The sequence below is a fragment of the Raphanus sativus genome, chromosome 7 (genome assembly GCF_000801105.2).
Source record: "Raphanus sativus cultivar WK10039 chromosome 7, ASM80110v3, whole genome shotgun sequence".
Lineage (NCBI taxonomy): Eukaryota > Viridiplantae > Streptophyta > Magnoliopsida > Brassicales > Brassicaceae > Raphanus > Raphanus sativus.
The window spans coordinates 19,208,143-19,235,513 of NC_079517.1; the positions used below are offsets into that span (position 1 = coordinate 19,208,143).

General features: G+C 25.5%; 2 protein-coding genes across 2 annotated transcripts; both read left to right on the forward strand.

Moving 5' to 3' along the window:
- The first annotated feature begins 5,910 nt into the window (after nucleotides 1-5,910).
- On the forward strand, nucleotides 5,911-7,371 carry LOC130498071 (uncharacterized). The gene is made up of 2 exons (XM_056991414.1): nucleotides 5,911-5,914; nucleotides 6,617-7,371. The coding sequence occupies exons 1-2, from the start codon at nucleotides 5,911-5,913 to the stop codon at nucleotides 7,369-7,371; spliced, it is 759 nt and encodes a 252-aa protein (XP_056847394.1).
- An 18,339-nt stretch (nucleotides 7,372-25,710) lies between these two features.
- Nucleotides 25,711-26,940, forward strand: LOC130497628 (protein IQ-DOMAIN 2-like). Its single transcript, XM_056990570.1, has 4 exons — nucleotides 25,711-25,919; nucleotides 25,992-26,246; nucleotides 26,324-26,647; nucleotides 26,733-26,940. The coding sequence occupies exons 2-4, from the start codon at nucleotides 26,187-26,189 to the stop codon at nucleotides 26,922-26,924; spliced, it is 576 nt and encodes a 191-aa protein (XP_056846550.1). The 5' UTR covers nucleotides 25,711-25,919; nucleotides 25,992-26,186; the 3' UTR covers nucleotides 26,925-26,940.
- Nucleotides 26,941-27,371: the final 431 nt, after the last annotated feature.

A 27,371-nucleotide genomic window follows, 5' to 3' on the forward strand; every position in this document is an offset into this window, starting at 1 on the left:
AATCTTTCCTTAAGGAAAGGAAAAATATTAATTCACCATATAAGATATATAAATTTAAAATATCAAGATTACTAATGAAGCAAGTCTTCATATACTAATGGTAAAATCGATAATTATTTGGATAGCTAGAATATTAAGTTTTGTTAATTTGATATTTTCGGCGGGAAACCTTTTGATTCTCTTGTTTTAATCGACTCAACACAATTGGATTTGATATGTTAGATTTGTAAAAGATAACATTTGAGAGTTTGGTTTTGATGGTAAACTTTTCGTTGAAACACCATTTACTTGTCCTCAAAGAAACTATATATATTTTCTGTGTCCTTCACATCAGAATATTATATTGATTAGACAAACGATATAGTCAGCTTATTTTATTGTTAAAATATATTTTTAATGCACCCATAATTATTTTCATACAACTGATTTTCTTTTACTAATATATCTATCACGTATAATTTTCAAAAAATAAAATATGAAAATGATTTATATAGGTGTTGTTCATGTCATTAATTACATATTATTATCTATTGTTTGTTATAAATTTTAAATCTTTTATTCATTATGATATATGTGTCGATATTACAAAAGCAAATAATAATATCTTTTTTTGTGTAGAACAAATCAACGATAAACATATTGTAGTCTAAATATATTATGTATGACATATTTGTCTTATGTTAACCTGAAAATGGTTATAAGAAATTAAACTAGAAATAAATACTCAAAATAAAATTCTCTATTAGTGATATTGCAAATTAATGCATTTATTATACAACATTAAAAATTAAAATTTCTAAGATTCTACAAAACTAAAATAATAACATACATGTATAAAAAATTTCAGATTCCAAGTTTTTATTAAATAAACTATTGGATTATCCTAACATTAAATATATGTATATTAAAAATAAATAATAATAATACAAATTAATTAATTTTGACTAAAACTAAGGTAATATTCAATCATAATAATAATCTAAACCTATAACCAATTGACCTTGCAAAATCAGTAACAAACAACAAACTGAATATTAACAAGATATTTTCTATAAAGAAAAGAGAATAATATTTGAAACCAATGATAAAATAATATGATAAATTATTATACGGTAAGGAATTTATTTTAATTTTATTTTGACTATAATCCAAGAAATTAAGCTCAAGGATATTTTTAATGAAAATTTTCTTTTGTGCAAATTAATGCTACGATATATATGTGTATATATATATTAACGCAAATTAATGCTACGATATATATGTGTATATATGTATTTATATACAATATAAATAAAAGTAGAACACTAAAAATTAATAAATTTCATACAAAATGGGTATCTCCAAAAACATATTAGTTGCATTTGGTTTTCACTATCTTCTTCGTAGTATCTAAGTGTAGTTTATGTCACCAATTAAATATTTATTACCTACTTTTAATGTATATTTTAAATCTTATATTCATTATTAAATATGTGTTGATATTACATTTAATTAATAATATTTTTTTTTTTGTGTAGAACAAAACAACCATAAACATATTTGAATCAAAATATATTATGCATTATGTATTTGGCTTTTGAAAAACCTCATATGCCAAGTTTTTATTAAATAAACTTTTGGATTCGTCTAAATCTAAATATATAATTTTTAAATAATATTTAATTTATAACATTAATTATATAATATAAATTATAATTTTTCACTTAAACTAAGGAAATAATCTATAACCAAAAGACCTTGCAAAATCAGTAACAAATAACAAAACATATATTGACAAGATATTTTCTATTGAAAAAGAGAATAACATTTGAAACAAATGATGAAATATTATAAAGTAAGTAATTTATTTTAATATTATTTTGACAATAATCCAAGAAATTATGCTCAAGGATATTTTGATGAAATTTTCCTTCTTCGTCAATGAAATATTCCTTTAATGAAAATTTATGTTAGTATATACATATATAACAATATAAATCAAAATAGAACACTAAAAAAAATTAAGAAAAGTTCATACAAAATGGCTATCTCCAAAAACATATTGATAGCATTTGTTTTCACTATCTTCTTCATAGTATCTAATGTTCATTGCTACCCAGATATTTAATTTCACTTTACTGTTTACTTTTATTTATACTCATATATTTATCTTTTTATAAATGTCAACATTGTAATCATTTTGATTTTAAACAGACTTTAAAATAAAACAAGACTACAAAAAATGCTACGACAATATTCCGTGTAAACCAAATGACCAAGCATGTGAGAACTTTTGTGCAGCTATGACCATTCAGTTAGTTGGCGATTGTAGTTCTGGAAAATGTTGTTGTAGGTCAAAAAGGCCCAACTAACATTATTAGATATTATAATTTTTTTACTAGTGTCAAGAATACTATAATACGATAATTATTTGGATAGCTAGAATATTAAGTTTTGTTAATTTGATATTTTCGGTGGGAAACCTTTGATTCTCTTGTTTTAATCGACTCAACACAATTGGATTTGATATGTTAAATTGTAAAAGATAACATTTGCGAGTTTGGTTTTGATGGTAGACCTTTAGTTGAAACACCATTTACTTGTCCTCAAAGAAACTATATATATTTTCTGTGTACTTCACATCAAAACATTAAATTGATTAGACAAACCATATAGTCAGCTTATTTTATTGTTAAAATATATTTTTACTGCATCCATAATTATTTTCATACAACTAATGTTTTTTGTACTAATACATCTATCGCGTATAATTTTCAAAAATAAAATATGAAAATGATTTATATAGGTGTTGTTCATGTCACTAATTACATATTATTATCTAATGTTTGTTACATATTTTAAATCTTTTAATTCATTATGAAATATGTGTCGATATTACAAAAGCAAATAATAATATCTTTGTTTGTGTAGAACAAATCAACCATAAACATATTGTAGTCTAAATATATTATGTATGACATATTTGTCTTATGTTAACCTGAAAAGGGTTATAATAAATTAAAACTAGAAATAAATTCTCAAAATAAAATTCTCTATTAGTGATATTGCAAATTAATGCATTTATAATACAAAAATTAAAAATTAAAATTTCTAAGATTCTACTGAATTAAAATAATAACATACATGTATAAAAGACCTCAGATGCCAAGTTTTTATCAAATAAACTATTGGATTATCCTAACATTAAATATATGTATATTAAAAATAAATAAATAATAATACAAATTAATTAATTTTGACTAAAACTTAGGTAATATTCAATCATAATAATAATCTAAACCTATAACCAATTGACCTTTCAAAACTAGTACAAATAACAAACTGTATATTAACAAGATATTTTCTATAAAGAAAAGAGAATAATTATGATAAAGTATTGTTTGGTAAGGAATTTATTTTAATTTTATTTTGACTATAATCAAAGAAATTAAACTCAAGGATATTTTAATGAAAAATTTCTTTTGTGCAAATTAATGCTACTATATATATATATACAATATAAATAAAAATAGAACACTAAAAATTAAGAAAGTTCATAAAAGATGGGTATCTCCAAAAACATATTAATTGCATTTGTTTTCACTATCTTCTTCATAGTATCTAATGTCACTAGTTAAATATTTAGTACCTACTTTTTAATGTATATTTTAAATCTTATATTCATTATGAAATATGTGTTGATATTACATTAGCAATTAATAATATTATTTTTGTGTAGAACAAAACAACCATAAACATATTGTAATCTAAATATATTATGCATGATGTATTTGGCTTATGAAAAACCTCATATGCCAAGTTTTTATTAAATAAACTTTGGATTCGTCTATATAATTTTTTTAAAAAATATTTAATTTATAATATTAAATATATAATATAAATTAAATTTTTTGACTTCAACTAAGGAAATAATCTATAACCAATAGACCTTACAAAATCAGTAACAAATAACAAAACATATATTGACAAGATATTTTCTATAAAAAATAGAATAACATTTGAAACCAATGATGCAATATTATAAAGTAAGGAATTCATTTTAATATTATTTTGACTATAATCCAAGAAATTAAGCTCAAGGATATTTTGATGAAATTTTCCTTCTTCGTCAATGATATATTCTTTTAATGAAAATTTATGTTATTATATATATATACATAAACATTATAAATCAAAATAGAACACTAAGAAAAATTAAGAAAAGTTCATACAATATGGTTATCTCCAAAAACATATTGATCGCATTTGTTTTTACTATCTTCTTCATAGTATCTAATGTTCATTGCTACCCAGATATTTAATTTCACTTTACTGTTTAATTTTATTTATACTCATATATTTATCTTTTTATAACTGTCAACATTGTAATCATTTTGATTTTAAACAGAATTTGAAGTAAAACAAGTCTACCAAAAATGCTACGACAGTATTCCGTGTAAACCAATATGTGAGGACTTTTGTGCAGCTATGACCATTCACTTAGTTGGCGATTGTAGTTTTGGAAAATGTTGTTGTAGGTCAAAAATGCCCAACTAACATTATTAGATATTATAATTTTTGTACTAGTGTCAAGAATACTATAATAAAGATCCAAAACAATTAGCAACCTGAAATTACATGAAAAGAAAATCTTTGCTTAAAGGAAATAAAAAATATTAATTCACCATATAAGATATATAAATTTAAAATATCAAGATTACTTGTGAAGCAAGTCTTCATATACTAATGGTAAATTCGATAATTATTTGGATAGCTAGAATATTAAGTTTTGTTAATTTGATATTTTCGGCGGGAAACCTTTTGATTCTCTTGTTTTAATCGACTCAACACAATTGGATTTGATATGTTAGATTTGTAAAAGATAACATTTGAGAGTTTTGTTTTGATGGTAAACTTTTCGTTGAAACACCATTTACTTGTCCTCAAAGAAACTATATATATTTTCTGTGTCCTTCACATCAGAATATTATATTGATTAGACAAACGATATAGTCAGCTTATTTTATTGTTAAAATATATTTTTAATGCACCCATAATTATTTTCATACAACTGATTTTCTTTTACTAATATATCTATCACGTATAATTTTCAAAAAATAAAATATGAAAATGATTTATATAGGTGTTGTTCATGTCACTAATTACATATTATTATCTAATGTTTGTTATATATTTTAAATCTTTTATTCATTATGAAATATGTGTCGATATTACAAAAGCAAATAATAATATCTTTGTTTTGTGTAGAACAAATCAACCATAAACATATTGTAGTCTAAATATATTACGTATGATATATTTGTCTTATGTTAACCTAAAAATGGTAATAAGAAATTAAAACTAGAAATAAATACTCAAAATAAAATTCTCTATTAGTGATATTGCAAATTAATGCATTTATTATACAACATTAAAAATTAAAATTTCTAAGATTCTACTGAACTAAAATAATAACATATATGTATAAAAAACTTCAGATGCCAAGTTTTTATTAAATAAACTATTGGATTATCCTAACATTAAATATATGTATATTAAAAATAAATAATAATAATACAAATTAATTAATTTTGACTAAAACTAAGGTAATATTCAATCATAATAATAATCTAAACCTATAACCAATTGACCTTGCAAAATCAGTAACAAATAACAAACTGTATATTAACAATATATTTCTGAAAAGAAAAGAGATTAATATTTGAAACCAATGATAAAATAATATGATAAAGTATTATACGGTAAGGAATTTATTTGAATTTTATTTTGACTATAATCCAAGAAATTATGCTCAAGGATATTTTAATGAAAATTTTCTTTTGTGAAAATTAATGCTACTATATATATGTGTATATATATATACAATATAAATAAAAATAGAACACTAAAAATTAAGAAAGTTCATACAATATGGGTATCTCCAAAAACATATTAATTGCATTTGTTTTCACTATCTTCTTCATAGTATCTAAGTGTAGTTTATGTCACTAATTAAATATTTATTACTTACTTTTTAATGTATATTCTAAATCTTATATTCATTATGAAATATGTGTTGGTATTACATTAGCAATTAATAATATATTTTTTTTTTTGTGTAGAACAAAACAACCATAAACATATTGTAATCTAAATATATTATGCATGATGTATTTGGCTTATGAAAAACCTCATATGCCAAGTTTTTATTAAATAAACTTTTGGATTCGTCTATATAATTTTTTAAATAAATATTTAATTTATAATATTAAATATATAATAATTAAAAATTTTGACTTCAACTAAGTAAATAATCTATAACCAATAGACCTTACAAAATCAGTAACAAATAACAAAACATATATTGACAAGATATTTTCTATAAAAAATACAATAACATTTGAAACCAATGATGCAATATTATAAAGTAAGGAATTCATTTTAATATTATTTTGACTATAATCCAAGAAATTAAGCTCAAGGATATTTTGATGAAATTTTCCTTCTTCGTCAATGAAATATTCTTTTTATGAAAATTTATGTTATTATATATATAACAATATAAATCAAAATAGAACATATTTCTGGTTTGATAACTGGCTGGGCAAGGGTCGACTGATTGATATAACTGGAGCAGTGGGCACTACCTATATAGGACTCCCTCGTCGTGCTACAGTTTGTGATGCAGTAAAGCAGAATTCGTGGGCCATTCGTGGGCAGCGTAGTCATCACTATCATGGCTTATATGATACCATTGTGGCAGAGACAGTTCCTGCTCCCCATCGAGGGAGAGATATCATTCTTTGGAAACAGGGAGAAGATGATTACCAGGAAAAGTTCTCGACTACTAAGACTTGGGAGCAGATAAGAGTGAAAAAGGATACAGTGCAATGGAGCAGGGTGGTATGGTTTGCGCAAGGGATTCCTCGGTTTTCTCTTATTACATGGTTAGCAGTCAGGAACAGGCTCGCAACGGGAGACAGGATGCGCGCTTGGGGGATGATTCAAGAGTGTACTCTATGTGGCGAAAGAGATGAGACAAGGGACCATTTGTTTTTTGCGTGCCCGTACTCTTTCACGGTCTGGCATGGATTAGCGAATCGCATCCTAGGTACTCATATTGATCCTGACTGGCAGCTGACTCTAGAGAATCTCCAAGGGCAGAGAGCTGGTACTTTAGACACCATCCTCTTAAAAATGCTCTTCCAGATGACCATCTATCATCTATGGCGAGAGCGGAATGCAAGACGTCACCACGCAAGTTGGATAACAGCAGAGGCCATGCGAGAGAAAATTGATAAGATGATGAGGAACCGTATTTCGTCTTTGAAATACAGAGCTGGACATAAGTATGCAGGGTTGCTGCAGAGATGGTTTTCACACACTTCGTAGGAAGGTTTTTTCCATAGTTATTTTTTCTTAGTTTTCACTTTTTATAGGAAAGTAGCTAAAGCATACATATGATTCTTTTGTAAATGCCAGTTCCCGAAAAGGATGAATAAATTTGAAATTTCATCAAAAAAAAAAATCAAAATAGAACACTAAGAAAAATTAAGAAAATTTCATACAATATGGTTATCTCCAAAAACATATTGATCGCATTTGTTTTTACTACCTTCTTCATAGTATCTAATGTTCATTGCTACCCATGTATTTAATTTCACTTTACTGTTTAATTTTATTTATACTCATATATTTATCTTTTTATAACTGTCAACATTGTAATCATTTTGATTTTAAACAGAATTTGAAGTAAAACAAGTCTACAAAAAATGCTACGACAGTATTCCGTGTAAACCAATATGTGAGGACTTTTGTGCAGCTATGACCATTCACTTAGTTGGCGATTGTAGTTTTGGAAAATGTTGTTGTAGGTCAAAAAAGGCCCAACTAACATTATTAGATATTATAATTTTTGTACTAGTGTCAAGAATACTATAATAAAGATCCAAAACAATTAGCAACCTGAAATTACATGAAAAGAAAATCTTTGCTTAAAGGAAATAAAAAATATTAATTCACCATATAAGATATATAAATTTAAAATATCAAGATTACTAGTGAAGCAAGTCTTCATATACTAATGGTAAATTCGATAATTATTTGGATAGCTAGAATATTAAGTTTTGTTAATTTGATATATTCGGTGGGAAACCATTGATTCTCTTGTTTTAATCGACTCAACACAATTTGATTTGATATGTTAAATTGTAAAAGATAACTGTAACATCCCGAGTTGTGATATACGGAAAGGCTTAAGAGAATTGATTTGGTTACCTATGTCACCAAAGTTGACTTACCTTTTCCGTCACACATCCGTTTAGAACTCCAGAGTTAAGCGTGCTTGAGTTGGAGTAGTAGAAGGATTGGTGACCTATCGGGAAGTGATTCGCTATACCGTGTAAGTGAGGCCAAAGCACGGGAAAAGATCCTGTGGTGATTTCAGGATCAGTAAACAATGATTTCGAGCCTTAGAAAATTAAATACCGACCGTCGGATGGGATGGAGCCCACGGGCCGAGAGAGCGGGCGTGGGTGGCCCATTAGCCGTGGGTGGGTCGGAGCGTTACAATAACATTTGCGAGTTTGGTTTTGATGGTAAACTTTTCGTTGAAACACTATTTATTTGTCCTCAAAGAAACTATATATATTTTCTGTGTACTTCACATCCAAATATTAAATTGATTAGACAAACCATATAGTCAGCTTATTTTATTGATAAAATATATTTTTACTGCACCCATAATTATTTTCGTACAACTAATTTTTTTTACTAATACATCTATCGCGTATAATTTTCAAAAATAAAATACATGTCACTAATTACATATTATTATCTAATGTTTGTTATATATTTTAAATATTTTATTCATTATAAAATATGTGTCGATATTACAAAAGCAAATAATAATATCTTTGTTTTGTGTAGAACAAATCAACCATAAACATATTGTAGTCTAAATATATTATGTATGATATATTTGTCTTATGTTAACCTAAAAATGGTTATATACTCAAAATAAAATTCTCTATTAGTGATATTGCAAATTAATGAATTTATTATACAACATTAAAAATTAAAATTTCTAAGATTCTACTGAACTAAAATAATAACATACATGTATAAAAAACTTCAGATGCCAAGTTTTTATTAAATAAGCTATTGGATTATCCTAACATTAAATATATGTATATTAAAAATAAATAATAATAATACAAATTAATTAATTTTGACTAAAACTAAGGTAATATTCAATCAAAATAATAATCTAAACCTATAACCAATTGACCTTGCAAATTCAGTAACAAATAACAAACTGTATATTAACAATATATTTTCTAAAAAGAAAAGAGATTAATATTTGAAACCAATGATAAAATAATATGATAAAGTATTATACGGTAAGGAATTTATTTTAATTTTATTTTGACTATAATCCAAGAAATTATGCTCAAGGATATTTTAATGAAAATTTTATTTTGTGAAAATTAATGCTACTATATATATATATATATATATATATATATATAATATACAATATAAATAAAAATAGAACACTAAAAATTAAGAAAGTTCTTACAAAATGGGTATCTCCAAAAACATATTAATTGCATTTGTTTTCACTATCTTCTTCATAGTATCTAAGTGTAGTTTATGTTACTAATTAAATATTTATTACTTACTTTTTAATGTATATTCTAAATCTTATATTCATTATGAAATATGTGTTGGTATTACATTAGCAATTAATAATATTTTTTTTGTGTAGAACAAAACAACCATAAAGGTATTGTAATCTAAATATATTATGCATGATGTATTTGGCTTATGAAAAACCTCATATGCCAAGTTTTTATTAAATAAACTTTTGGATTCGTCTATATAATTTTTTTAAAAAATATTTAATTTATAATATTAAATATATAATATAAATTAAAATTTTTGACTTCAACTAAGGAAATAATCTATAACCAATAGACCTTACAAAATCAGTAACAAATAACAAAACATATATTGATAAGATATGTTCTATAAAAAATAGAATAACATTTGAAACCAATGATGCAATATTATAAAGTAAGGAATTCATTTTAATATTATTTTGACTATAATCCAAGAAATTAAGCTCAAGGATATTTTGATGAAATTTTCCTTCTTCGTCAATGAAATATTCTTTTTATGAAAATTTATGTTATTATATATATAACAATATAAATCAAAATAGAACACTAAGAAAAATTAAGAAAAGTTCATACAATATGGTTATCTCCAAAAACATATTGATCGCATTTGTTTTTACTATCTTCTTCATAGTATCTAATGTTCATTGCTACCCAGGTATTTAATTTCACTTTACTGTTTAATTTTATTTATACTCATATATTTATCTTTTTATAACTGTCAACATTGTAATCATTTTGATTTTAAACAGAACTTGAAGTAAAACAAGTCTACAAAAAATGCTACGACAGTATTCCATGTAAACCAATATGTGAGGACTTTTGTGCAGCTATGACCATTCCCTTAGTTGGCTATTGTAGTTTTGGAACATGTTGTTGTAGGTCAAAAATGCCCAACTAACATTATTAGATATTATAATTTTTGTACTAGTGTCAAGAATACTATAATAAAGATCCAAAACAATTAGCAACCTGAAATTACATGAAAAGAAAATCTTTGCTTAAAGGAAATAAAAAATATTAATTCACCATATAAGATATATAAATTTAAAATATTAAGATTACTAGTGAAGCAAGTCTTCATATACTAATGGTAAATTCGATAATTATTTGGATAGCTAGAATATTAAGTGTTGTTAATTTGATATTTTCGGTGGGAAACCTTTGATTCTCTTGTTTTAATCGACTCAACACAATTGGATTTGATATGTTAAATTGTAAAAGATAACTATAACATCCCGAGTTGTGATATACGGAAAGGCTTAAGAGAATTGATTTGGTTACCTATGTCACCAAAGTTGACTTACATTTTCCGTCACACATCCGTTTAGAACTCCAGAGTTAAGCGTGAGTTGGAGTAGTAGAAGGATGAGTGACCTATCAGGAAGTTATTCGCTATACCGTGTAAGTGAGGCCAAAGCACGGGAAAAGATCCGGTGGTGATTTCAGGGTCAGTAAACAATGATTTCGAGCCTTAGAAAATTAAATACCGACCGTCGGATGGGATGGAGCCCATGGGCCGAGAGAGCGGGCGTGGGTGGCCCATTAGCCGTGGGTGGGTCGGAGCGTTACAATAACATTTGCGAGTTTGGTTTTGATGGTAAACTTTTCGTTGAAACACCATTTATTTGTCCTCAAAGAAACTATATATATTTTCTGTGTACTTCACATCCAAATATTAAATTGATTAGACAAACCATATAGTCAGCTTATTTTATTGATAAAATATATTTTTACTGCACCCATAATTATTTTTCGTACAACTAAATTTTTTTTACTAATACATCTATCGCGTATAATTTCAAAAATAAAATACATGTCACTAATTACATATTATTATCTAATGTTTGTTATATATTTTAAATCTTTTATTCATTATGAAATATGTGTCGATATTACAAAAGCAAATAATAATATCTTTGTTTTGTGTAGAACAAATCAACCATAAACATATTGTAGTCTAAATATATTATGTATGATATATTTGTCTTATGTTAACCTAAAAATGGTTATAAGAAATTAAAACTAGAAATAAATACTCAAAATAAAATTCTCTATTAGTGATATTGCAAATTAATGCATTTATTATACAACATTAAAAATTAAAATTTCTAAGATTCTACTGAACTAAAATAATAACATACATGTATAAAAAACTTCAGATGCCAAGTTTTTATTAAATAAACTATTGGATTATCCTAACATTAAATATATGTATATTAAAAATAAATAATAATAATACAAATTAATTAATTTTGACTAAAACTAAGGTAATATTCATTCATAATAATAATCTAAACCTATAACCAATTGACCTTGCAAAATCAGTAACAAATAACAAACTGTATATTAACAATATATTTTCTAAAAAGAAAAGAGATTAATATTTGAAACCAATGATAAAATAATATGATAAAGTATTATACGGTAAGGAATTTATTTTAATTTTATTTTGACTATAATCCAAGAAATTATGCTCAAGGATATTTTAATGAAAATTTTATTTTGTGAAAATTAATGCTACTATATATATGTATATATATATATATATATATATATATACAATATAAATAAAAATAGAACACTAAAAATTAAGAAAGTTCTTACAAAATGGGTATCTCCAAAAACATATTAATTGCATTTGTTTTCACTATCTTCTTCATAGTATCTAAGTGTAGTTTATGTCACTAATTAAATATTTATTACTTACTTTTTAATGTATATTCTAAATCTTATATTCATTATGAAATATGTGTTGGTATTACATTAGCAATTAATAATATTTTTTTTTGTGTAGAACAAAACAACCATAAACGTATTGTAATCTAAATATATTATGCATGATGTATTTGGCTTATGAAAAACCTCATATGCCAAGTTTTTATTAAATAAACTTTTGGATTCGTCTATATAATTTTTTTAAAAAATATTTAATTTATAATATTAAATATATAATATAAATTAAAAATTTTGACTTCAACTAAGGAAATAATCTATAACCAATAGACCTTACAAAATCAGTAACAAATAACAAAACATATATTGATAAGATATTTTCTATAAAAAATAGAATAACATTTGAAACCAATGATGCAATATTATAAAGTAAGGAATTCATTTTAATATTATTTTGACTATAATCCAAGAAATTAAGCTCAAGGATATTTTGATGAAATTTTCCTTCTTCGTCAATGAAATATTCTTTTTATGAAAATTTATGTTATTATATATATAACAATATAAATCAAAATAGAACACTAAGAAAAATTAAGAAAAGTTCATACAATATGGTTATCTCCAAAAACATATTGATCGCATTTGTTTTTACTATCTTCTTCATAGTATCTAATGTTCATTGCTACCCAGGTATTTAATTTCACTTTACTGTTTAATTTTATTTATACTCATATATTTATCTTTTTATAACTGTCAACATTGTAATCATTTTGATTTTAAACAGAACTTGAAGTAAAACAAGTCTACAAAAAATGCTACGACAGTATTCCATGTAAACCAATATGTGAGGACTTTTGTGCAGCTATGACCATTCCCTTAGTTGGCTATTGTAGTTTTGGAAAATGTTGTTGTAGGTCAAAAATGCCCAACTAACATTATTAGATATTATAATTTTTGTACTAGTGTCAAGAATACTATAATAAAGATCCAAAACAATTAGCAACCTGAAATTACATGAAAAGAAAATCTTTGCTTAAAGGAAATAAAAAATATTAATTCACCATATAAGATATATAAATTTAAAATATTAAGATTACTAGTGAAGCAAGTCTTCATATACTAATGGTAAATTCGATAATTATTTGGATAGCTAGAATATTAAGTGTTGTTAATTTGATATTTTCGGTGGGAAACCTTTGATTCTCTTGTTTTAATCGACTCAACACAATTGGATTTGATATGTTAAATTGTAAAAGATAACTATAACATCCCGAGTTGTGATATACGGAAAGGCTTAAGAGAATTGATTTGGTTACCTATGTCACCAAAGTTGACTTACATTTTCCGTCACACATCCGTTTAGAACTCCAGAGTTAAGCGTGAGTTGGAGTAGTAGAAGGATGAGTGACCTATCAGGAAGTTATTCGCTATACCGTGTAAGTGAGGCCAAAGCACGGGAAAAGATCCGGTGGTGATTTCAGGGTCAGTAAACAATGATTTCGAGCCTTAGAAAATTAAATACCGACCGTCGGATGGGATGGAGCCCATGGGCCGAGAGAGCGGGCGTGGGTGGCCCATTAGCCGTGGGTGGGTCGGAGCGTTACAATAACATTTGCGAGTTTGGTTTTGATGGTAAACTTTTCGTTGAAACACCATTTATTTGTCCTCAAAGAAACTATATATATTTTCTGTGTACTTCACATCCAAATATTAAATTGATTAGACAAACCATATAGTCAGCTTATTTTATTGATAAAATATATTTTTACTGCACCCATAATTATTTTTCGTACAACTAATTTTTTTTTACTAATACATCTATCGCGTATAATTTCAAAAATAAAATACATGTCACTAATTACATATTATTATCTAATGTTTGTTATATATTTTAAATCTTTTATTCATTATGAAATATGTGTCGATATTACAAAAGCAAATAATAATATCTTTGTTTTGTGTAGAACAAATCAACCATAAACATATTGTAGTCTAAATATATTATGTATGATATATTTGTCTTATGTTAACCTAAAAATGGTTATAAGAAATTAAAACTAGAAATAAATACTCAAAATAAAATTCTCTATTAGTGATATTGCAAATTAATGCATTTATTATACAACATTAAAAATTAAAATTTCTAAGATTCTACTGAACTAAAATAATAACATACATGTATAAAAAACTTCAGATGCCAAGTTTTTATTAAATAAACTATTGGATTATCCTAACATTAAATATATGTATATTAAAAATAAATAATAATAATACAAATTAATTAATTTTGACTAAAACTAAGGTAATATTCATTCAAAATAATAATCTAAACCTATAACCAATTGACCTTGCAAATCAGTAACAAATAACAAACTGTATATTAACAATATATTTTCTAAAAAGAAAAGAGATTAATATTTGAAACCAATGATAAAATAATATGATAAAGTATTATACGGTAAGGAATTTATTTTAATTTTATTTTGACTATAATCCAAGAAATTATGCTCAAGGATATTTTAATGAAAATTTTATTTTGTGAAAATTAATGCTACTATATATATATATATATATATATATATATACAATATAAATAAAAATAGAACACTAAAAATTAAGAAAGTTCTTACAAAATGGGTATCTCCAAAAACATATTAATTGCATTTGTTTTCACTATCTTCTTCATAGTATCTAAGTGTAGTTTATGTTACTAATTAAATATTTATTACTTACTTTTTAATGTATATTCTAAATCTTATATTCATTATGAAATATGTGTTGGTATTACATTAGCAATTAATAATATTTTTTTTGTGTAGAACAAAACAACCATAAAGGTATTGTAATCTAAATATATTATGCATGATGTATTTGGCTTATGAAAAACCTCATATGCCAAGTTTTTATTAAATAAACTTTTGGATTCGTCTATATAATTTTTTAAAAAATATTTAATTTATAATATTAAATATATAATATAAATTAAAATTTTTGACTTCAACTAAGGAAATAATCTATAACCAATAGACCTTACAAAATCAGTAACAAATAACAAAACATATATTGATAAGATATGTTCTATAAAAAATAGAATAACATTTGAAACCAATGATGCAATATTATAAAGTAAGGAATTCATTTTAATATTATTTTGACTATAATCCAAGAAATTAAGCTCAAGGATATTTTGATGAAATTTTCCTTCTTCGTCAATGAAATATTCTTTTTATGAAAATTTATGTTATTATATATATAACAATATAAATCAAAATAGAACACTAAGAAAAATTAAGAAAAGTTCATACAATATGGTTATCTCCAAAAACATATTGATCGCATTTGTTTTTACTATCTTCTTCATAGTATCTAATGTTCATTGCTACCCAGGTATTTAATTTCACTTTACTGTTTAATTTTATTTATACTCATATATTTATCTTTTTATAACTGTCAACATTGTAATCATTTTGATTTTAAACAGAACTTGAAGTAAAACAAGTCTACAAAAAATGCTACGACAGTATTCCATGTAAACCAATATGTGAGGACTTTTGTGCAGCCATGACCATTCCCTTAGTTGGCTATTGTAGTTTTGGAACATGTTGTTGTAGGTCAAAAATGCCCAACTAACATTATTAGATATTATAATTTTTGTACTAGTGTCAAGAATACTATAATAAAGATCCAAAACAATTAGCAACCTGAAATTACATGAAAAGAAAATCTTTGCTTAAAGGAAATAAAAAATATTAATTCACCATATAAGATATATAAATTAAAAATATTAAGATTACTAGTGAAGCAAGTCTTCATATACTAATGGTAAATTCGATAATTATTTGGATAGCTAGAATATTAAGTGTTGTTAATTTGATATTTTCGGTGGGAAACCTTTGATTCTCTTGTTTTAATCGACTCAACACAATTGGATTTGATATGTTAAATTGTAAAAGATAACTATAACATCCCGAGTTGTGATATACGGAAAGGCTTAAGAGAATTGATTTGGTTACCTATGTCACCAAAGTTGAGTTACATTTTCCGTCACACATCCGTTTAGAACTCCAGTGTTAAGCGTGAGTTGGAGTAGTAGAAGGATGAGTGACCTATCAGGAAGTTATTCGCTATACCGTGTAAGTGAGGCCAAAGCACGGGAAAAGATCCGGTGGTGATTTCAGGGTCAGTAAACAATGATTTCGAGCCTTAGAAAATTAAATACCGACCGTCGGATGGGATGGAGCCCATGGGCCGAGAGAGCGGGCGTGGGTGGCCCATTAGCTGTGGGTGGGTCGGAGCGTTACAATAACATTTGCGAGTTTGGTTTTGATGGTAAACTTTTCGTTGAAACACCATTTATTTGTCCTCAAAGAAACTATATATATTTCCTGTGTACTTCACATCCAAATATTAAATTGATTAGACAAACCATATAGTCAGCTTATTTTATTGATAAAATATATTTTTACTGCACCCATAATTATTTTTCGTACAACTAATTTTTTTTTACTAATACATCTATCGCGTATAATTTCAAAAATAAAATACATGTCACTAATTACATATTATTATCTAATGTTTGTTATATATTTTAAATCTTTTATTCATTATGAAATATGTGTCGATATTACAAAAGCAAATAATAATATCTTTGTTTTGTGTAGAACAAATCAACCATAAACATATTGTAGTCTAAATATATTATGTATGATATATTTGTCTTATGTTAACCTAAAAATGGTTATAAGAAATTAAAACTAGAAATAAATACTCAAAATAAAATTCTCTATTAGTGATATTGCAAATTAATGCATTTATTATACAACATTAAAAATTAAAATTTCTAAGATTCTACTGAACTAAAATAATAACATACATGTATAAAAAACTTCAGATGCCAAGTTTTTATTAAATAAACTATTGGATTATCCTAACATTAAATATATGTATATTAAAAATAAATAATAATAATACAAATTAATTAATTTTGACTAAAACTAAGGTAATATTCAATCAAAATAATAATCTAAACCTATAACCAATTGACCTTGCAAAATCAGTAACAAATAACAAACTGTATATTAACAATATATTTTCTAAAAAGAAAAGAGATTAATATTTGAAACCAATGATAAAATAATATGATAAAGTATTATACGGTAAGGAATTTATTTTAATTTTATTTTGACTATAATCCAAGAAATTATGCTCAAGGATATTTTAATGAAAATTTTATTTTGTGAAAATTAATGCTACTATATATATATATATAATATAAATAAAAATAGAACACTAAAAATTAAGAAAGTTCTTACAAAATGGGTATCTCCAAAAACATATTAATTGCATTTGTTTTCACTATCTTCTTCATAGTATCTAAGTGTAGTTTATGTCACTAATTAAATATTTATTACTTACTTTTTAATGTATATTCTAAATCTTATATTCATTATGAAATATGTGTTGGTATTACATTAGCAATTAATAATATTTTTTTTGTGTAGAACAAAACAACCATAAAGGTATTGTAATCTAAATATATTATGCATGATGTATTTGGCTTATGAAAAACCTCATATGCCAAGTTTTTATTAAATAAACTTTTGGATTCGTCTATATAATTTTTTTAAAAAATATTTAATTTATAATATTAAATATATAATATAAATTAAAATTTTTGACTTCAACTAAGGAAATAATCTATAACCAATAGACCTTACAAAATCAGTAACAAATAACAAAACATATATTGATAAGATATGTTCTATAAAAAATAGAATAACATTTGAAACCAATGATGCAATATTATAAAGTAAGGAATTCATTTTAATATTATTTTGACTATAATCCAAGAAATTAAGCTCAAGGATATTTTGATGAAATTTTCCTTCTTCGTCAATGAAATATTCTTTTTATGAAAATTTATGTTATTATATATATAACAATATAAATCAAAATAGAACACTAAGAAAAATTAAGAAAAGTTCATACAATATGGTTATCTCCAAAAACATATTGATCGCATTTGTTTTTACTATCTTCTTCATAGTATCTAATGTTCATTGCTACCCAGGTATTTAATTTCACTTTACTGTTTAATTTTATTTATACTCATATATTTATCTTTTTATAACTGTCAACATTGTAATCATTTTGATTTTAAACAGAACTTGAAGTAAAACAAGTCTACAAAAAATGCTACGACAGTATTCCATGTAAACCAATATGTGAGGACTTTTGTGCAGCTATGACCATTCCCTTAGTTGGCTATTGTAGTTTTGGAACATGTTGTTGTAGGTCAAAAATGCCCAACTAACATTATTAGATATTATAATTTTTGTACTAGTGTCAAGAATACTATAATAAAGATCCAAAACAATTAGCAACCTGAAATTACATGAAAAGAAAATCTTTGCTTAAAGGAAATAAAAAATATTAATTCACCATATAAGATATATAAATTAAAATATTAAGATTACTAGTGAAGCAAGTCTTCATATACTAATGGTAAATTCGATAATTATTTGGATAGCTAGAATATTAAGTGTTGTTAATTTGATATTTTCGGTGGGAAACCTTTGATTCTCTTGTTTTAATCGACTCAACACAATTGGATTTGATATGTTAAATTGTAAAAGATAACTATAACATCCCGAGTTGTGATATACGGAAAGGCTTAAGAGAATTGATTTGGTTACCTATGTCACCAAAGTTGACTTACATTTTCCGTCACACATCCGTTTAGAACTCCAGAGTTAAGCGTGAGTTGGAGTAGTAGAAGGATGAGTGACCTATCAGGAAGTTATTCGCTATACCGTGTAAGTGAGGCCAAAGCACGGGAAAAGATCCGGTGGTGATTTCAGGGTCAGTAAACAATGATTTCGAGCCTTAGAAAATTAAATACCGACCGTCGGATGGGATGGAGCCCATGGGCCGAGAGAGCGGGCGTGGGTGGCCCATTAGCCGTGGGTGGGTCGGAGCGTTACAATAACATTTGCGAGTTTGGTTTTGATGGTAAACTTTTCGTTGAAACACCATTTATTTGTCCTCAAAGAAACTATATATATTTCTGTGTACTTCACATCCAAATATTAAATTGATTAGACAAACCATATAGTCAGCTTATTTTATTGATAAAATATATTTTTACTGCACCCATAATTATTTTTCGTACAACTAATTTTTTTTTACTAATACATCTATCGCGTATAATTTCAAAAATAAAATACATGTCACTAATTACATATTATTATCTAATGTTTGTTATATATTTTAAATCTTTTATTCATTATGAAATATGTGTCGATATTACAAAAGCAAATAATAATATCTTTGTTTTGTGTAGAACAAATCAACCATAAACATATTGTAGTCTAAATATATTATGTATGATATATTTGTCTTATGTTAACCTAAAAATGGTTATAAGAAATTAAAACTAGAAATAAATACTCAAAATAAAATTCTCTATTAGTGATATTGCAAATTAATGCATTTATTATACAACATTAAAAATTAAAATTTCTAAGATTCTACTGAACTAAAATAATAACATACATGTATAAAAAACTTCAGATGCCAAGTTTTTATTAAATAAACTATTGGATTATCCTAACATTAAATATATGTATATTAAAAATAAATAATAATAATACAAATTAATTAATTTTGACTAAAACTAAGGTAATATTCAATCATAATAATAATCTAAACCTATAACCAATTGACCTTGCAAAATCAGTAACAAATAACAAACTGTATATTAACAATATATTTTCTAAAAAGAAAAGAGATTAATATTTGAAACCAATGATAAAATAATATGATAAAGTATTATACGGTAAGGAATTTATTTTAATTTTATTTTGACTATAATCCAAGAAATTATGCTCAAGGATATTTTAATGAAAATTTTATTTTGTGAAAATTAATGCTACTATATATATGTATATATATATATATATATATATATACAATATAAATAAAAATAGAACACTAAAAATTAAGAAAGTTCTTACAAAATGGGTATCTCCAAAAACATATTAATTGCATTTGTTTTCACTATCTTCTTCATAGTATCTAAGTGTAGTTTATGTCACTAATTAAATATTTATTACTTACTTTTTAATGTATATTCTAAATCTTATATTCATTATGAAATATGTGTTGGTATTACATTAGCAATTAATATATTTTTTTTTGTGTAGAACAAAACAACCATAAACGTATTGTAATCTAAATATATTATGCATGATGTATTTGGCTTATGAAAAACCTCATATGCCAAGTTTTTATTAAATAAACTTTTGGATTCGTCTATATAATTTTTTTAAAAAATATTTAATTTATAATATTAAATATATAATATAAATTAAAATTTTGACTTCAACTAAGGAAATAATCTATAACCAATAGACCTTACAAAATCAGTAACAAATAACAAAACATATATTGATAAGATATTTTCTATAAAAAATAGAATAACATTTGAAACCAATGATGCAATATTATAAAGTAAGGAATTCATTTTAATATTATTTTGACTATAATCCAAGAAATTAAGCTCAAGGATATTTTGATGAAATTTTCCTTCTTCGTCAATGAAATATTCTTTTTATGAAAATTTATGTTATTATATATATAACAATATAAATCAAAATAGAACACTAAGAAAAATTAAGAAAAGTTCATACAATATGGTTATCTCCAAAAACATATTGATCGCATTTGTTTTTACTATCTTCTTCATAGTATCTAATGTTCATTGCTACCCAGGTATTTAATTTCACTTTACTGTTTAATTTTATTTATACTCATATATTTATCTTTTTATAACTGTCAACATTGTAATCATTTTGATTTTAAACAGAACTTGAAGTAAAACAAGTCTACAAAAAATGCTACGACAGTATTCCGTGTAAACCAATATGTGAGGACTTTTGTGCAGCTATGACCATTCACTTAGTTGGCTATTGTAGTTTTGGAAAATGTTGTTGTAGGTCAAAAATGCCCAACTAACATTATTAGATATTATAATTTTTGTACTAGTGTCAAGAATACTATAATAAAGATCCAAAACAATTAGCAACCTGAAATTACATGAAAAGAAAATATTTGCTTAAAGGAAATAAAAAATATTAATTCACCATATAAGATATATAAATTTAAAATATCAAGATTACTAGTGAAGCAAGTCTTCATATACTAATGGTAAATTCGATAATTATTTGGATAGCTAGAATATTAAGTTTTGTTAATTTGATATTTTCGGTGGGAAACCTTTGATTCTCTTGTTTTAATCGACTCAACACAATTGGATTTGATATGTTAAATTGTAAAAGATAACTATAACATCCCGAGTTGTGATATACGGAAAGGCTTAAGAGAATTGATTTGGTTACCTATGTCACCAAGTTGACTTACCTTTTCCGTCACACATCCGTTTAGAACTCCAGAGTTAAGTGTGCTTGAGTTGGAGTAGTAGAAGGATGGGTGACCTATCGGGAAGTTGATTCGCTATACCGTGTAAGTGAGGCCAAAGCACGGGAAAAGATCCGGTGGTGATTTCAGGGTCAGTAAACAATGATTTCGAGCCTTAGAAAATTAAATACCGACCGTCGGATGGGATGGAGCCCACGGGCCGAGAGAGCGGGCGTGGGTGGCCCATTAGCCGTGGGTGGGTCGGAGCGTTACAATAACATTTGCGAGTTTGGTTTTGATGGTAAACTTTTCGTTGAAACACCATTTATTTGTCCTCAAAGAAACTATATATATTTTCTGTGTACTTCACATCCAAATATTAAATTGATTAGACAAACCATATAGTCAGCTTATTTTATTGATAAAATATATTTTTACTGCACCCATAATTATTTTCGTACAACTAATTTTTTTTACTAATACATCTATCGCGTATAATTTTCAAAAATAAAATACATGTCACTAATTACATATTATTATCTAATGTTTGTTATATATTTTAAATCTTTTATTCATTATGAAATATGTGTCGATATTACAAAAGCAAATAATAATATCTTTGTTTTGTGTAGAACAAATCAACCATAAACATATTGTAGTCTAAATATATTATGTATGATATATTTGTCTTATGTTAACCTAAAAATGGTTATAAGAAATTAAAACTAGAAATAAATACTCAAAATAAAATTCTCTATTAGTGATATTGCAAATTAATGCATTTATTATACAACATTAAAAATTAAAATTTCTAAGATTCTACTGAACTAAAATAATAACATACATGTATAAAAAACTTCAGATGCCAAGTTTTTATTAAATAAACTATTGGATTATCCTAACATTAAATATATGTATATTAAAAATAAATAATAATAATAATACAAATTAATTAATTTTGACTAAAACTAAGGTAATATTCCATCATAATAATAATCTAAACCTATAACCAATTGACCTTGCAAAATCAGTAACAAATAACAAACTGTATATTAACAATATATTTTCTAAAAAGAAAAGAGATTAATATTTGAAACCAATGATAAAATAATATGATAAAGTATTATACAGTAAGGAATTTATTTTAATTTTATTTTGACTATAATCCAAGAAATTATGCTCAAGGATATTTTAATGAAAATTTTCTTTTGTGAAAATTAATGCTACTATATATATGTGTATATATATATATATATACAATATAAATAAAAATAGAACACTAAAAATTAAGAAAGTTCTTACAAAATGGGTATCTCCAAAAACATATTAATTGCATTTGTTTTCACTATCTTCTTCATAGTATCTAAGTGTAGTTTATGTCACTAATTAAATATTTATTACTTACTTTTTAATGTATATTCTAAATCTTATATTCATTATGAAATATGTGTTGGTATTACATTAGCAATTAATAATATTTTTTTTTGTGTAGAACAAAACAACCATAAACGTATTGTAATCTAAATATATTATGCATGATGTATTTGGCTTATGAAAAACCTCATATGCCAAGTTTTTATTAAATAAACTTTTGGATTCGTCTATATAATTTTTTTAAAAAAATATTTAATTTATAATATTAAATATATAATATAAATTAAATTTTTTGACTTCAACTAAGGAAATAATCTATAACCAATAGACCTTACAAAATCAGTAACAAATAACAAAACATATATTGACAAGATATTTTCTATAAAAAATAGAATAACATTTGAAACCAATGATGCAATATTATAAAGTAAGGAATTCATTTTAATATTATTTTGACTATAATCCAAGAAATTAAGCTCAAGGATATTTTGATGAAATTTTCCTTCTTCGTCAATGAAATATTCTTTTTATGAAAATTTATGTTATTATATATATAACAATATAAATCAAAATAGAACACTAAGAAAAATTAAGAAAAGTTCATACAATATGGTTATCTCCAAAAACATATTGATCGCATTTGTTTTTACTATCTTCTTCATAGTATCTAATGTTCATTGCTACCCAGGTATTTAATTTCACTTTACTGTTTAATTTTCTTTATACTCATATATTTATCTTTTTATAACTGTCAACATTGTAATCATTTTGATTTTAAACAGAATTTGAAGTAAAACAAGTCTACAAAAAATGCTACGACAGTATTCCATGTAAACCAATATGTGAGGACTTTTGTGCAGCTATGACCATTCACTTAGTTGGCTATTGTAGTTTTGGAAATGTTGTTGTAGGTCAAAAAGGCCCAACTAACATTATTAGATATTATAATTTTTGTACTAGTGTCAAGAATACTATAATAAAGATCCAAAACAATTAGCAACCTGAAATTACATGAAAAGAAAATCTTTGCTTAAAGGAAATAAAAAATATTAATTCACCCAGGTATTTAATTTCACTTTACTGTTTAATTTTCTTTATACTCATATATGTATCTTTTTATAACGGTCAACATTGTAATCATTTTGATTTTAAACAGAATTTGAAGTAAAACAAGTCTACAAAGAATGCTACGACAGTATTCCGTAAATAGTATCTAATGTTCATTGCTACCCAGATATTTAATTTCACTTTACTATTTAATTTTCTTTATACTCATATATTTATCTTTTTATAGCTGTCAACATTGTAATCATTTTGATTTTAAACAGAATTTGAAGTAAAACAAGTCTACAAAAAATGCTACGACAGTATTCCGTGTAAACCAATATGTGAGGACTTTTGTGCAGCTATGACCATTCACTTAGTTGGCTATTGTAGTTTTGGAAAATGTTGTTGTAGGTCAAAAAGGCCCAACTAACATTATTAGATATTATAATTTTTGTACTAGTGTCAAGAATACTATAATAAAGATCCAAAACAATTAGCAACCTGAAATTACATGAAAAGAAAATCTTTGCTTAAAGGAAATAAAAATATTAATTCACCATATAAGATATATAAATTTAAAATATCAAGATTACTAGTGAAGCAAGTCTTCATATACTAATGGTAAATTCGATAATTATTTGGATAGCTAGAATATTAAGTTTTGTTAATTTGATATTTTCGGTGGGAAACCTTTGATTCTCTTGTTTTAATAGACTCAACACAATTGGATTTGATATGTTAAATTGTAAAAGATAACATTTGCGAAATTGGTTTTGATGGTAAAATTTTCGTTGAAACACCATTTACTTGTCCTTAAAGAAACTATATATATTTTCTGTGTACTTCACATCAAAATATTAAATTGATTAGACAAACCATATAGTCAGCTTATTTTATTGTTAAAATATATTTTTACTGCACCCATAATTATTTTCATACAACTAAATTTTATTTACTAATACATCTATCGCGTATAATTTTCAAAAATAAAATATGAAAAATGATTTATATAGGTGTTGTTCATGTCACTAATTACATATTATTATCTAATGTTTGTTATATATTTTAAATCTTTTATTCATTATGAAATATGTGTCGATATTACAAAAGAAAATAATAATATCTTTGATTGTGTAGAACAGATCAACCATAAACATATTGTAGTCTAAATATATTATGTATGACATATTTGTCTTATGTTAACCTAAAATGGTTATAAGTAAGTAAAACTAGAAATAAATACTCAAAATAAAATTCTCTATTAGTGATATTGCAAATTAATGCATTTATTATACAACATTAAAAATTAAAATTTCTAAGATTCTACTGAACTAAAATAATAACATACATGTATAAAAAAGAGAAATTGTCTAAACTACCACTTTCCTACTACCACTTTTCATTTTTACCTTAACCAACTTTACCTTTAAAATTTTAATAGACAAAATACCATTGTACCCCTGAATAACTAAATCTAAATTACTCTCTTTCTTCCCCAATTCCAGATCCGAGCGGAGCGGACGAATTGTCCGGCGGATTTAACGGCTCTGGCGAGTGCTCCGGCGGATTTTACGGCGCTGACGAGTTCTCCGACGAAGAAGCTCGGGAGGAAAAAGACGATCTCTCACTTTCTCCTCCATTGACGGTGGTGACGAGCCTTGATTCGCTTTTGGAGAAGCTCAAAGTGGAGGGGCCTTACCTTCCACCAAGCATCAGGAGAGATCCAGAGACAGCCTTTTGTAATAGGTCAGTTCAGCTTTTTTACTTGGCTGAATAGTGTTGATCTGAGATTCTGTGGCTTGATTTTTGATTGGTTAGGTGTTGCTGGAGGCGCAGCATTGGGAAAGACTACTGTCTGTTGCAGTAATCTTCTTACTGACTTAAGCTTAGTGTCTTTCCTGTGTTGGCTCAGGACTCAGGAGGAATGTGTTAGAGATCACTAAGTTTTCTTTTGAAATAACCTTTTGTTTTATTTAATCTATGTGAAGGGATCACACAAAGGACGGTGGAGAGATGGGCAAGAAAGCAAAATGGTTCTCTAGCGTCAAGAAAGCATTCAGCCCAGATTCAAAGGTAATGAAAACTTTGTGCTAATTCATATTTTATATTATTGTGTTTCTTGACATTTCTGTTGTTTGATGTTTTTTCAGAAGTCGAAGCACAGATCACCCGAGAGCCCAAATGGTGTGATCTCTATCCTTCCTCCCCTGTTGGATAACGCCAGACATTCTCCTCCTCCACCTCCACTTGAGGTGAGAGTAGCTGAAGTGGTTGTTGAACGAAACATCAAGCTTTCCCCTCCTTCTACAGATGCTGTGAATGCTACGACCACGGATGTTCCTCTAGTCCCATCTTCATCATCTTCTGCTCCTCCTGAGGTGGTTCGTCCTCGTGCTGCACCTACTCGGTTTGCTGGAAAGTCAAACGAAGAAGCGGCTGCTATCTTGATTCAGACTATATTCAGAGCCTATTTGGTATGTTCTTTGGTTCTTGGATCTTTCAGTTGTTTTACTGTTCTGTTTTTTTTTGTGGTGTGTAACTTTGTCTTGCTTGGTACAGGCAAAAAGAGCAATACGGGCGATGAGGGGTTTGGTCAGGCTTAAGTCATTGATGGAAGGATCTGTTGTTAAACGTCAAGCAGCAAACACTTTGAAATGTATGCAGACACTCTCTCGTGTACAGTCTCAAATCCGAGAAAGGAGAATCAGGATGTCCAAAGAGAATCAGGATGTCAGTCTCAAATATTTATAAATAAATGTATAAACTCTTATAAATAGCTTAAAGTTTTGTAAATAGTTTTATGAACCCTTTTAAATAGTTTTACAAACCTTTATAAATAGTTATATAAATATTTATATGGTTTTATAGACCTTTGTAATTTTTTATAAACTCTATATAAACTCTTCAAAACCCATTAAAACCTTTTATTAACCCTTAAAAATCTTATATTATTTTTTTATCAATTCATTTAAACCCTTTATAAACTTTATAAACTTTTATAAATAGATTTATAAACTCTTATAAATAGATTTATAAACTCTTATAAATGATTTATAAATTCTTATATATTATTTTATAAACCCTTATAAATAGTTTTATAAATATTTTGAAGTGTTTTTATAAAATTTACAGATGACTTTATAAAAATTTATAAATAATGGTTCATAATTTTGTATAAACTATAATAAATGGTTTATA